The sequence below is a fragment of the Peromyscus maniculatus genome, chromosome 8 (assembly GCF_049852395.1).
Source record: "Peromyscus maniculatus bairdii isolate BWxNUB_F1_BW_parent chromosome 8, HU_Pman_BW_mat_3.1, whole genome shotgun sequence".
Taxonomy (NCBI): Eukaryota; Metazoa; Chordata; class Mammalia; order Rodentia; family Cricetidae; genus Peromyscus; species Peromyscus maniculatus.
The window spans coordinates 100928195-100941707 of record NC_134859.1 but is presented as its reverse complement, the minus strand read 5'-3'; the positions used below and the strand labels follow the sequence as shown (position 1 = coordinate 100941707).

Below are 13513 nucleotides of genomic sequence, written 5' to 3'. Positions count from 1 at the left end.
TTCAAGATTGGGGGACATGGAGGCGAAGGGCACCTCACTCTGGAGGGTCCCATGTACATTTCTTTCTCCTCTATTTCTCACCATCTCAAATCTGGATCATGTCTGTAGCCCAACACCTGCTCCCTTGGTTTCCAGCCTGCCTTCTTAACCCCATCCTGCTCTCTGATGCCATCTTACATTGCCTGGTGCCTCCTTTCTGTCACTCACGACTGCTTCTGGTGGCCTAAGATCAAGGCAGTCAGTCCCGACAGCAGTGCTTCCTCAGTGTCCCTGGAGGGCTCTAAATGCTGTGCCCAGGGTTCTGTCCTACAGAATCTGCTTCAGTAGCTTTTGGAGTGGCACTAGCATTTGATTTCAGAAATCTCATTACTCCATTGTGCAGGCAGGGATGGGAGCAACGACCCACTCCCTGAAGGTCAGGTCATGCTGCCTGGACTGGTTTTCCTCTCCCTGTGTCTTTGTTAGGGCCATTGTTACTGCGATGAAACACTATGACCTAAAGCAACACAGGGAGGAAAGGGTTTATTTGGCTTACGCTTCCACATTGTAGTCCATCACCGAAGGAAATCAGGGCAGGAACTCAAGCAGGGCAGGAACCTGGAGGCAGGAGCTGATGCAGAGGCAGTGGAGGGTGCTGCTTACTGGCTTACTCTTCACACTCAGCCTGCTTTCTTATTGAACCGAGGACCATTAGCCGAGGGGTGGCCCTCCCTTTATCAATCACTAATTAAGAAAATGCCCTACAGGCTTGCCTATAGCCCAGTGTTATGGAGGCATTTTCTCAACTGGGGTTCTCTCCTCTCAGATGACCCTAGCCTGTGTCAAGTTGACATAAAACTAGTCAGCACACCTTTTCTCTATTTTTTGTTTGTTTTGAGAAGAGGTCTCATGTAGCCTGTCTGTCCTCAAACCTTCGAAGTATCTGAGGATGACACTGGGCTCCTTATCCTCAGGCCTCCACTCTCGAATGTTAAGAGTACAGACATGCCAACTCTATGTCCAGCGTGGCCTCTTCGCCACACCCAGCCATGTCTTTACGGCCCGGCACACAAGCTCTTTCTCTACCGAGGCAGATTTCCCCGAAGTCCTACCACTGAAGCCCTGGATGCTTTTGCTAGACTCTGTGCACATGATCTTGCCAGCAGCACAGCTCCCACGCTTGGCCTCCTAAACCGTGTCCAGCCTTCAAGAGGCTCTCTGTGTGATCCAGGAGGCTGTGATGTAGCTTCTGTGTTTTCACACTGATCTCCTTCCATGTGATGACTGTGACTTTCTCCATGATCAGTCTAGATGCCTCCGTCCGTATATCTCAGATGCCTTCTGGAATCTTTCTTATTATGGAACATAGTCAGCTCCTGGTAAAGGCAGGGCACGGATCTGCTTTGGATCTTTTTTTCCTTCCTTTCAGCCCTCCAGGATCTTGAATCATGTAAGTTACATAATCACTGCCCAAGTATTTGTTAGTTGAACGGAAAAATGTTTATATCTGATTTGGAGACAGAACTTAGAGACATTATTTGGCTCTGTACCTTGGGAGTAATTATTGCCTTGATTTTTATGGGTTGTAAGTTTGCAGCTGTTAGTTAATTATACTGTAGCTGTGTGTATGTGTGTCACACATACACTTTTGTGTGCACTTGTGTGGGCATGTGTGGAGGCCAGAGGTAAGCTTCAGGTGTCGTTCTCAGGACCCATCCAGTCTGGGTTTTTTTGAGACAGAGTCTCTCAATGGGGCCTAGAGCCCACCCATTAGGTTAGCCGGTGAGCCTCAAGGGTCTGCCTGTCCCTCCTACCCACAACTGGGCTTAGAAGCACACATCACCATGCCTGACCTTTTATGTGGGTCTTGGGGATCAGACTCAGGTCCTTGTGCTTCGTCAACAGATGTTTTCCTGGCAGTCATCTTCCCAGACCCTCTAAGGTTGGAGTCTATGCTCATTTTCTCCATCACCCATTTACAGACGACCACTCTGCAGCAGGTGCAGGGGTGGGTGGTGCCATTTTGAGCTCTTTCTCCCCATCTTCTGTTGAGGCTGTTTTAAAGGTGTGGAGAATTGATACTGTGGTCCAGTGGAGAGCAAGGAAGTATGTGCGGCCATTTCTGGTCCTCCTTTCTCTTTAAGATGGAGATTTTGTTCCGTCATCCCTGTATTCTTCCTGTGTTTCAACTGCAGTTACTGTGATAAAGGGAAGGCTTAATGGCACCCATCATGCCAGAGTACTGTGCCATGTTCCTTAGGGAACTCTTCATAAACTCACTTCTATTTCCAGAGCGGAAATTGTTCCAGGTAGAGCACCACACGGAGATGAGAAGGCTCACCTGTGGTGGGATCGTGCCTATCTGGTTGTTTGTGATTATCCTGTGCTGGTACCTCTGACACCAGGGGGAAGTTATTAGCAATGGGAAGTATGGGTCCCTGAGATACAATATTTTGAGAGCAAGGATCATATTATGGGTTCGCTAGATTATAAGAATGATAGAAGGGAAATGAGGAATCCATTCTAAGGGAACATAAGTAAGGGTCTGGAATATTTTGTGTTTCCTGAGCTCCCTTTTAATGTTGGCATGTGCATGTGTGTGTAGGTGTGTTTGAGCTTGTGTGTGTGTGTGTGTGTGTGTGTGTGTGGTGCATGCCCGTGTCTGTGCAGAGGCCTGAGGAGGATACTGGGTATCCTGACCTTTGACTTTCCACCTCATGGTCTTGTGACTGGATCTCTCAATAAATCTAGAGCTAGGATGGGGCCAGCAAACTCCAGTGGTCCTCAAGTCTCAGCTCCCCCATAGTAATCACACACACACACACACACACACACACACACACACACACACACACACACTAATATAAGCCCCTCAAATAATTTTGTATTTGTTTCATTTGCTTGAGTAAAATGAATGACAGTTTAGTTTTGATTTTTACTCAAATGTAAAAATCTGTCCAGCTGCCCCAATACTACCATTATTACTTAGTGAATAATCTCTTTCTCTGTTTCAAAACATCACAGTTGTTAATAAAATCTATTTATTTGCTGAAACCGGCAGCAACAATAACAAAAAGCTTGAGTAATATCAAAGACAAAAGAAATGGTGTGTGCAGCTTCTGGGTGGAGACTGTGAGTTTGGAATTGGGCCTTGGTTTCAAATCCTGGCCTGGTCATTTTCAGCAGAGCATACTTGGGTGAGTAAGTGGACTACTCTGAGCTTTAGACAGGAAGCCATGGGATTCAAGGAGGTGGAGTATGTTGTCGCTGGCTGCCACATACTGAAGCCCCAGGCCTGTGCTCCGCTGACTCACAGAACAAACCCTGGGTGCTCTTGTCTTCAGGTATTTGCCTGGTGTATGCACCTTGCTGGACTGACCTCCCTCAGTCCCCTCTCCCCTTCTGCAACCTATTCACAGTCTCTAATAAACTGGTCATTGTGCAGGTATTTTCGATTTTCAGAGGAGTTTCTAAAACGGTGCAGGGAATTTCCATGTGTCTTTAGAATGTGAGCATCTCTCACAAGTCAAGTCTGTGGAATCCTTGAGACATCAACACTGTGATCTAGTTACTTTTCTGTTGCTGTGGTAAAATACCCCGACAAAGAGACACATAGAGGCGAAAAGGGCTTATTTTGGCTTACAGTTCCAGAGGGGACACAGTTCATCATGGTGGGGAAGGTCTGACAATCAGGAAACAGTGATCACATTTCATCTGCAAACAGGAATCGGGGAAGGAGGGAGGGAGGGGAGAAAGTGTGTGTGGGAGAGAGAAAGAGAGAGAGAGAGAGAGAGAGAGAGAGAGAGAGAGAGAGAGAGAGAGAGAGAGAGAGAGAGGAGGAGAGAGAGAGAGAGAGAGAGAGAGAGAGAGAGAGAGAGAGAGAGAGAGAGAGAGAGAGAGAGAGAACGAACGAACATGACTGAACATGAAAACAGGATGTGGGTCTAAGTTCTAAAACCCCACAGTCCCCTGCCCCGACCCCATGATGTACTTCCTCTAGCAAGGTGTCTTGATTTGGGTTTCTCTTGCTGTGAAGAGACACCACGACCGTGGCAACTCTTACAAAGAAAACTTTTAATTGTGGTGGCTGGCTTACAGTTCAGAGGTTCCATCCATTATCATGACGGGGAGCATGGCGGCGTGCAGGCAGACGTGGTGCTGGCTTCATCTTGACCAGAAGGCAGCAGGAAGTCGACTGACTGTCACACTGAGGGAAGCTTGAGAAAAAGACCTTAGAGCCCGCCCCCCCGCAGAGACACACTTCCTCCAACAATGCCATACTTCTTAATTGTGTCACTTCCTTTGGGGCCATTTTCTTTCAAACCACCACACCAGGCTTCATCTTTAAATTTTTATTTTTTATCTCTAAATCCTTTGTTTTTATTTTATGTGTTTGGATGTTTTGCCTCTATGTATATCTATGCGCCATGTATATCCAGTGCCAGAGGAGGCCAGAAGAGCGTGGCAGATATCCTGGGGCTGGAGGTGTAGACCATGTGAGCCATCATGTGGGTGCTGGGAATCCAACCCTAGTTCTTTGGAAGAACAGCTAGTTGTCTTAGGGATAAGCCATCTATCCAGATCCAAGCCGCCATGTTTTAAAGACTCCGTAACCTTTCCACACAGTACCATCCACTGTGGACCAGATATTGTTAAGGGAACATTTCTCCAAGTACAACACACTGGAATGTGACAGTAACCAAGACTCCAGGCTGTGGGTGTCACCTATTCCTTATTCTTGTCCCTTTTGTGTTTTAGGATCCCCTCTGGGGTATATGTCACATGGGGCCTTCTCTTGGGGCATAGGTCACCCTGGAGGAAGGTGGGAACTTGGCATAGGTCACCCGGGAGAAAGGTGTGGAGCTGAGCGTGTACATGCTTAGTTTTATAATCCCTAGCTCGAAGTGTGCTTCCGGGCGGGGATTACACTGTAAACTCCTTAATTGCCTGTTTGCCCGTCTACGTCTAGGGCACTCAGGGGCTGTTAAAGATATAAATTTATGAGGCCTCATTCCTCTCCCAGACGTAGGTTCTCAACAGACGTATTCCATTGTTTATTAGTGGTCTGTAGTTCTGGTATGAGCAGAACTTTGACATTCTCGTTTTATGTCCTTCAGGTATCTCCCCAGCCACACTGCTGTGTCACGTGATGGTTCTAGTTTTAATCTTTTCAAGGAACCTTCACATTGTTTTCTATGACAGCTGTGCTAGTGTGCACCCCCACCAACAGTGTGTAAGTGTTTGCCATGTGCCTGCCACACCTGATACCTTTCGTGTTGCTGATGCTAATTTCACCCCCTCAGTTATCCCAGGATCCTTTGACTGATGAGGGGAAGTGGCAGGGTATACTCTGTCTTTACTTAGAAGTTTCCGGAGTTTCACAAAAGGCTGCGTCATGGCAGGGTTAGAGGATAATACTAACTTGCTTGGGGGCTGGGGCAGTTGGCCTTGTGTGACATCATTCTGCTCTGGGACCTCGGGAAATGTATTTCATCTAGTTCAGTATTGCTTACCCTCTCTGTTAAGTAAAGAGTTTGGCCTGAGTAATCTCCTACATTCCCTCTGAACACCAAGGGAGTTCTCTCAGTAGATTGCTTGGTGTGTTACCCATGAAGCTTTGCAAAGTCTTATACTGATTTCCTACCCCTGAAAAACTCCCTCATTTTAAACAATTACTCAGCCAGCGTTTGTCAGAGGAGTGAAGGCATCTGAGTGTGAGCCTATGCGCTGCTTAATTTGGAAGGTTAAAAAATCACTTTAAAATGCAGGCAACAGACTCACAAAGCGGGTTGAATCACTTCCTGATCATGCGTTCTGGTTTCTCCGCCCCCGCTGCTCCCCTTCATTAGCAGGGATGACAGAGGACTCGTTTAGGCAACAAATATTAAACAAGCCTCTGTCCAAGACTGCTCTGCTGGGTGGTGGCAGCGCACAGAGATGATCCTGTGCACAGTCCTGAAAGTTTGGGTGAAAGAACAAGTCCAGTGCGATGGATAAGGGGCCCGGCCAGAGGGGAGCTGTGCCCATTCAGGGGAAGGATGACCATGCTTAGTGAGCTGAGTGTTGGGAAGTGGGAGGATCCAAAATAACACCTGCCTCCTGCCAGCTCCTGGGTTGGCATGGTGGCTCCATTGCTATGTTCTCCCAGTAGCCCTGGTTGGTAGCAACACTGCCAGTTGGCCAAACTGAGCAGCAGAGGGCTCATGTTGGTTGCCGGGGCCACCTCACCAGTAAGTGCCAGAGCCAAGTTTCTGAGTCCAAATTCTGCATTTTGTTGTCATGAACGTGGACTGCCAGCCAAGGGTCAGAGATGCCCGGGAGAAAGGCCAGCTGAGGTAGATCTTGGCGTTGCCACAGATGGAGACAGAGAGTTGCAACAAGGGACTAGAGAGTTCAGCGCACCTCTGGGGGGGGGGCAGCAGTGCAAGATAGGGGCCTCACAGTTACTTGGGTGAACCCTCACTTTTTAAATAAGTTGTGGTAAGATTTACACAACACAATGATGACCATTCAATGGTGTTCAGAACATTCACAGTGGGCAACTTTCCCATCCTCCACTCCCAGATAGCAACCCCAATGTGCTCTGTCCCCGTGGATTTCTAGATCTCACATTTCATGTAAATAAAACCAAGTCTGTGGTTTGATGCCACCTTTCCTCTTCAGCTGTAGTCTTCTCACACCCTTGTAAGAATTCATGGCATGACACTGGCCCCAATCTGATGTCCAAGGTCATCTCCAACTCAGTGTGGCAGAATTTCTTCTGCCACAGAGGATAAGAAAGTCACAGGTTTGACCATCTTGACCACCACACATGCCCCCTGAAATAGCTTTTCTTTGGACCACACTCATTTTGGACAAGAACCCAGTGGCATGTACAAATCGTTCCTTTGCCACTTCTCAGTTTATATGTAAAGCAGGAGGCTGGCAAGAAAATAAAAAAAATGAAGAAATCCCAGAAGGGATGTAGATTTGTCTAGAAGGGTGAAGAACAGTGATTTCTATGGCAAGGTCAACCTATGTTGACTGGAATGTTCTTCCACTCCAAGCATCCCAGAGTCCATCATGGCCTTCTGTCTTAATGTTCTATTGCTGTGAAGAGACACCATGACCACAGCTGCTCTTATAAAGGAAAACATTAACTGAGGCTGCTTATAGTTCAGATGGTCAGTCTATTGTCATCATGGTGGGAAACATGGCAGCATGCAGGTAGACATGGTGCTGGAGAGGTAGCTGAGAGTTCTATATCTGGATCAGCAGGGAGAGAGAGAGAGAGAGGGAGAGAGAGGGAGAGAGAGGGAGAGAGAGGGAGAGAGAGAGAGAGAGAGAGAGAGAGAGAGAGAGAGAGAGAGAAAGAGAGAGAGAATATGAAGAGAAGAGGAGAGAAGAGAAGAGAGAAGAGAGACAGAGAGACAGAGACACTGGACCTGGCTTGAGCATCTGAAAACTCAGATCCCACCCCCATGACACACTTCCTCCAACAAGGCCACACCTCCAACAGGGTGACACCTCCAATAATACTAGTCCCTCCCTATGAGTCTATGGGAGTCATTTTCATCCAGACCAATCTTAGCAAGAACATGCCTCTCTGCCCCATATTGAATAATATATCTGTGGGAACTTGGCATGTTTTTCATGCACAGAGACATGTATTAATAGTGGTGGTCCTCTAGAGCTTCTAGAGGACAGAACTAATAGAATAAATGTATATTAAAGTGGATTTATTAGATGTCTCACCTTTCTAGCCAGTCTAACACTGGCTAGAGAGGTTGATAATCCAGAGGTCATTAAGTCTAGGTGGCTGTATGTCTTAGCAGCCCCAGTCTGGTGCTGACATTCTAGCGATTTCCTGGACAGCTTCTGGCATTCAGTCTACGTTGGAAGCCTGGGGAAGTTGGTTCTAATGGTGGTGAAGGAATGCTTTAGCAACAGCGTAGATGAATTTACCAGCAGAGTGAAGGCAAGGAGGCAAGAAGCAAAGCTTCCCTCCCCTCATCTCTTTTCATCTGGGCTGATACTGGGCAGTGCCACCCACATTTAGGATAGGTCTTTCCTCTCCAGATAAAGTAAGCAAAGAAATCTCTCACAGCAGTGCCAAGGAGCTGTCTTTTAGTTGATTCCAGACCCAGTCAAATTGACAACCAAGATTAGCCATTGCAGGCAGAAAACAGGTGGTACCCAGAGATGCAGAGGGATGGAAGTTGAAACAGATGTTGGGATAGGCGTTGTAACGGGAAGGAGCAGAGGGGCTGGGGAAGTAGTTTAGGTGAAGCTGGTAGAGTTGCTTTGTCTCCTCACAATGTGTAGAGAGGTCTTGGAGGGTCTGATACGTGGCACTCCATGAGTCTTACGGTTTTTTTTTTTTTTTTGGTTTTTCGAGACAGGGTTTCTCTGTGTAGCTTTGTGCCTTTCCTGGAACTCACTCTGTAGCCCAGGCTGGCCTTGAACTCACAGAGATCCGCCTGCCTCTGCCTCCCAAGTGCTTGGATTACAGGCGTGTGCCACCACCGCCTGGCTGGGTCTTATGGTTTTGAAGTTGTTAAAGAGGGGGCTATGTGGGGGATGGATTGCTGGTTAGGTCAAGTTCACAGAAGAGAATGAGGAACGTCTCCATGTCTGTCCCTGTGCAGGTGGTGAGCTTACATGGGCTGTGGAGGTCTAAAGCCAGTGCAGTGAAGTCTGGGTGGGGAGTCCTTGGATCCTTTTGTTACCTTTTATGACAGCCTGGACTCATGGCACTGAATTGGTCACTCTTTGCACTGATGTGGTTAAGGTGACATATTTTCATCCTTTCTGGGAGCTCCAGAGGCAGAGGCAGATTTCCATGGTGTAGTTAAGACCTTTGCTGGGAGAATCGGTTCCAGGGCAAGTGGCTTTGTGCCAGCAGTGCCTGGTAGAAGGGCATCCACTGCCTCCTGCATAGCTTGTTCTTTCTTCCTGCTGTCCTAATGCCTGGTTCTGTCACTCTGGGTGTTATTTTGGAGATGGATGACGCAGCATAATTAAGTAAATTTTAGAAATCCATTCAACATTTTATATGTCGTCTGTGACTGTTACGACAGGTGGTGGGTGGACTCTAGCCATGAAGATGTCACAGCATGTGTAAGATGAAAAAGCCACAGGCAATTAGTTAATTTGGTCAACTCCGGAGAACAGTTTGTCAAATGGAGCCTGTTGACCTCTGGATCAGCCTCGTTTTTCTCTTTTAGTCCTTGAATTGATTGTGGTTCTGCTTGGTCTGTGCCCTGCATGCACCACTTATTGCCTGGGTGAAAAGGAACAAACTGCTTTAGTATTTAAGATTCAGCTTCCCTTCCTTCTTAGGTATATGCATTTGTGTGTGGGAGTGTCCCAGTTTGCTTTCCTGTTGGTGTGATAAAACACCGACCAAAAGCCACTTGGAGAGGAAAAGGGTTTATTTTAATCTTACAACTTTATTTTCTCTTAGATCGTAGCCCACCACAGAGGGAAATCAGGGCAGGAACTCAAGGCAGGAACTCAAGCAGATAATGGAGGAACACTGCTCACTGGCTTGTTTCAAGGCTCACATTCAGCTACCCTTCTTATCCAGCCTAGAACTACCTGCCCAGGGGTGACACTGCCTACAAGGGACTGGGCTCTCTCACATCAATCAAGAAAATACCACACAGACATATACCTACAGGCCACTCTGATGGCTGTTCCTCAGTTGAGGTTCCCTCTTCTAGGTGTGTCAAATTGACAACCAAGATTAGCTCTCAAAGTGGGTGTGCATCAACATGTGTGCACTCTTGTGGAGGCTAGAGATCAACTCTGGTGTTGTTACTCAAGGGCCTTCCACTATGTTTATCGAGATAGGGTCTGTCATGGAACCTGGAGCTGGCCAACTTGTCTAGGCTGGCTGGTCAGCAACCACCAGGGATCCATCTGTCTCCACCTTCTCAGAGCTGGGGTCGCAAGCATGGCTGCCACACTTAGGTTCTAATATGCTGTGGATATCGTTCTGTATTAAAAAAAAACACTGATTGGCCAGTAGCCAGACAGGAAGTATAGGCGGGACAAGGAGAGAGGAGAATTCTGGGAAGTGGAAGGCTGAGACAGAGAGACCTGCCAGCTGCCGCCATGACAAGCAAGATGTAAGGTACCGGTAAGCCACGAGCCACGTGGCAACTTATAGATTAATAGAAATGGGTTAATTTAAGATAGAAGAAGTAGATAACAAGAAGCCTGCCACGGCCATACAGTTTATAAGTAATATAAGCGTCTGAGTGATTATTTTACACGTGGGTTGTGGGACCGCAGGGGCTTGGTGAGACCTGGAGAGAAGCCCTCCAGCTACACTAATACTTACATAGGAAACAGTTTTGTAACTGAGCCCATACCCCCAGCCTGAGATTCAATTTCTCGTTCCACAAATAACAACGGAGAAAACATCTGCCTCCTGGGGTTGTGATGTCAAGACATGATATCAAATGTCAACCTTGGTGGCTAGAAATGGCTGCTGATCAATAGATATTAGCTTCCCTCTTCATTTTTAGAGACGAGGACACTGAAGAGACTGGTCTGACACTGACATACTGGCACCTTCAAACATTTCAAACCTGTCACATGGCACGAGGGGAAGGCCCACCTTTCTTGATGTGCGGAGAGCAGGCAAAGGGTGAAGAGGCAAACACGGAGGGGAGACACACATCAGATCAACACGAGGAAGGGCTCTATGATAACCAGCCAGCCACGTCCTAATGCAGTGGCGTCTACGTAGCAATGAGCAGTTTGTGTCGGAAGCTTTGGATTAGAGCAGCATTGCTCAGCAGCCTTAGGACTCACATCTGGGGCCAGATGTCTCTTGGTTGACAGGGGCTGTGATGTGTATTGTAGGATGTTTATCACTAGATATAGGCCCTGTTCCACTCTCAGTGTGACAACTCAAGTGACTCTTTTGCTTGGCATTGTCTCCTGTCCCATAAAGTGCAAAAATCGCTCTTGGATAAGAACTCCCATGGCAGAGGCTAGATAGCAGCAAACTGGACTCCATCCTTTCGGACCAACTCTGTCCTGCCCCTAGCTGGGTCTCTTGTTTTTATATGTTCTTATTAGCATGCATTAATTATATTATGCATAGCAACAGGTCTCATGATGACATTCTCACACAAATATGTTATGTTTTTTAATCATATTCATTCCCTTACCCTCTATGGCCCCCCCATTCCCACTGATCCCATTCTCAGCTAGCCCTCCTCTATTTTCATGCCTTTGCTGTTGTTGGGCCAATGAGTCCATGCTTACAGGAGCATGAGTGAGGGGCTGTTTACAAAAGCATGGACCACTTACCAGTGGCTTCACCTTCCTCAGGTTAGGTTCATAAAACATGAATTCTGGGAGGGACTTTGGTGAGTTTTGGGGGTAGTCTTTTGGTTGAGATAGTAGCTACCACCTGAGATAAAAGGCCTAACAAATGTGTAATTGTATGGCTTATTTATGGCAGAGGGAATGATGAGGCGCCATGGGAAGGCCTTATGCATTGCCTCCCCCATCCCCAAGGCCTTATGAGTTGCCCCTCCCCAAGGCTTTATGATTTGGTTCCCCACTCCTCAGAGGGCATTATGGGTTGGTTTTCTTCCTCAGAAGGCATTATGGGTTGGTTAATGAGAGTCCCTCTTATAGTGTCCCCATCTTATGGGGCCTACCACCCCCAAAAGCCTATGGGTCAGTATACTGGCTCATTTTGTGTGTCAATTTGACACAAGCTGGAGTCATCAGAGAGGAAGGAGCCCCAGTTGAGCAAATGCCTCCATGAGATCCAACTACAAGGCATTTTCTCAATTAATGATCAATGGGAGAAGGCTCAGCCCATTGTAGGTGGTACCATGCCGGCTGGTGGTCCTGAGTTCTATAAGAAAGCAGGCTGAGCAAGCCATGAGGAACAAGCCAGTAAGTAGCACTCCTCCATGGCCTCTGCATCAGCTCCCGCCTCCAGATCCTGCTTTGTTTGAGTTCCTGTCCTGACTTCCTTCATTGGTGGCCTACAATGTGGAAATTAAGTCAAATAAACCCTTTCCTCCCCAACTTGGGTTTTGGTCATGGTGTTTAGTCGCAGCCATAGAAACCCTCCCTAAGACAGTTGGTTAACGACTTGCTCCCTGTGGTTTCTGCAGGTCATGTTGGCGGCTTCCTATTGGTCTCTGCTAGCACCAGCGGTTGAGATGGCCACGTCCTCAGGGGGCTTTGGTGCCTTTGCTTTCTTCCCAGTGGCTGTTGGCTTCACCCTGGGAGCCGCTTTTGTCTACCTGGCTGACGTCCTGATGCCTCACTTGGTGAGTATCGCCTTCCTCTGGGCTGTTGCTCAGGAGCCATCTGGCTCTGGGCAGTAGGTTCAGTTCTGTTTTGCCCTGATGGATCCATTCTTACCTCAGGGAGCTGGTGGATTCTTAACAGACAAGGCACTAGAGGAAGTGAACGGCGATTCCTTCCATAGAGGCAGCGCTTGTTGTTAACATGACTGACCACTCCCTGGTCACATCTTGCTAAGTTCAGATTTTGAATGTCAGATATGTAAGTTGTAGGTGATGTGGTGTGTCACATGTGTGTATCCATGAGCAACCGGAACCTGGTGGGGGAGGGGCTTCTGATCCTGGTCTGGGCCTCAAGAGCTGAGTGAGTCTTCAGGGAGATGACAACACACCTACTAGGTGGTCACATCTACTCAGGTTAAGAGGAAGTGGCAGGCGGGTGGGGGGTCTTGGGGTTCCCTTCTGACGTCTGTGGCCATATGTCTCTCAGCTCCCGATTTCCTCCCTACCCTCTGGGGACTGTAAGATAACAACAGCAATAAAAGCATCGGCATGGGGGGAACTAGGGCTGTTGAGCTCTGATGGAAATCAGGCAGGTGGTTTGGGCATCTCTTCCTGGCGTGAACTGCTTGGCCGAGCAGAGAGCCAAGGCCAGGCTGTGTGATGGCAGCCCGAAGAAGCCTTTGGCTAAACTCTCGTTACCACAGTGCATGATGTTGGCAGGGGGCAAAGGGCTGATGCCAGTCACAGGGTGGGATGTGTGTCAGGTCCACGTACCACATACATACCCAGTACATCTTAGAGGTGGGCAGAAGTACCTCCATGTTGGTGCCTGGATTCCCTGATCACCAGAAAGGGGAGAGGTATAGGGAGAGAATGAGATTGTTTCTTCTGTTAGGTCATGGAGCTGTTGGGGCCAGGGGATGTTTGCCCCAGGACACTGGTGAAGGCTCTCCTGTGTGCATACTCCCTCTCCACCCCCTCTGCTTTTCCCATTTCCATCTCTCCTTCTGTTCATTCTCCCTCCTACCTTTTCTCTCTCTCTTCCTTTCTCTCTCTCCTTCCCTCCCTCTTTTTCTATCTCCCCCCCTCTCTCTCTCCTCTCTCTCTCCCTCTCCCTCTCCTCTCCCTCCAGTGTCTCTCTATGTAGCCCAGGCTAGCCTTGAACTTACAGTCTTCCTGCTTTACCTCCCAGCTGCTGGGATTTCTGGCCTGAGCAGCCATGCCTGTCTCACCTTAAATTACCAACTAGAGACAGGAGAGAACGA

At 48.0% G+C, this 13513-nt stretch overlaps 1 protein-coding gene across 5 annotated transcripts in view; it reads left to right on the top strand.

Moving 5' to 3' along the window:
* The window catches only part of Slc39a11 (solute carrier family 39 member 11), a 441489-nt gene that overhangs the window by 122730 nt on the left and 305246 nt on the right, over positions 1 to 13513 (top strand). For all 5 annotated transcript variants that reach the window (XM_076543667.1, XM_015993764.3, XM_006970449.4 and 2 more), the window contains exon 4: positions 12111 to 12269. In XM_076543667.1, coding sequence (XP_076399782.1) covers positions 12111 to 12269 — 159 coding nt within the window. The remainder of the gene's footprint in view (positions 1 to 12110; positions 12270 to 13513) is intronic.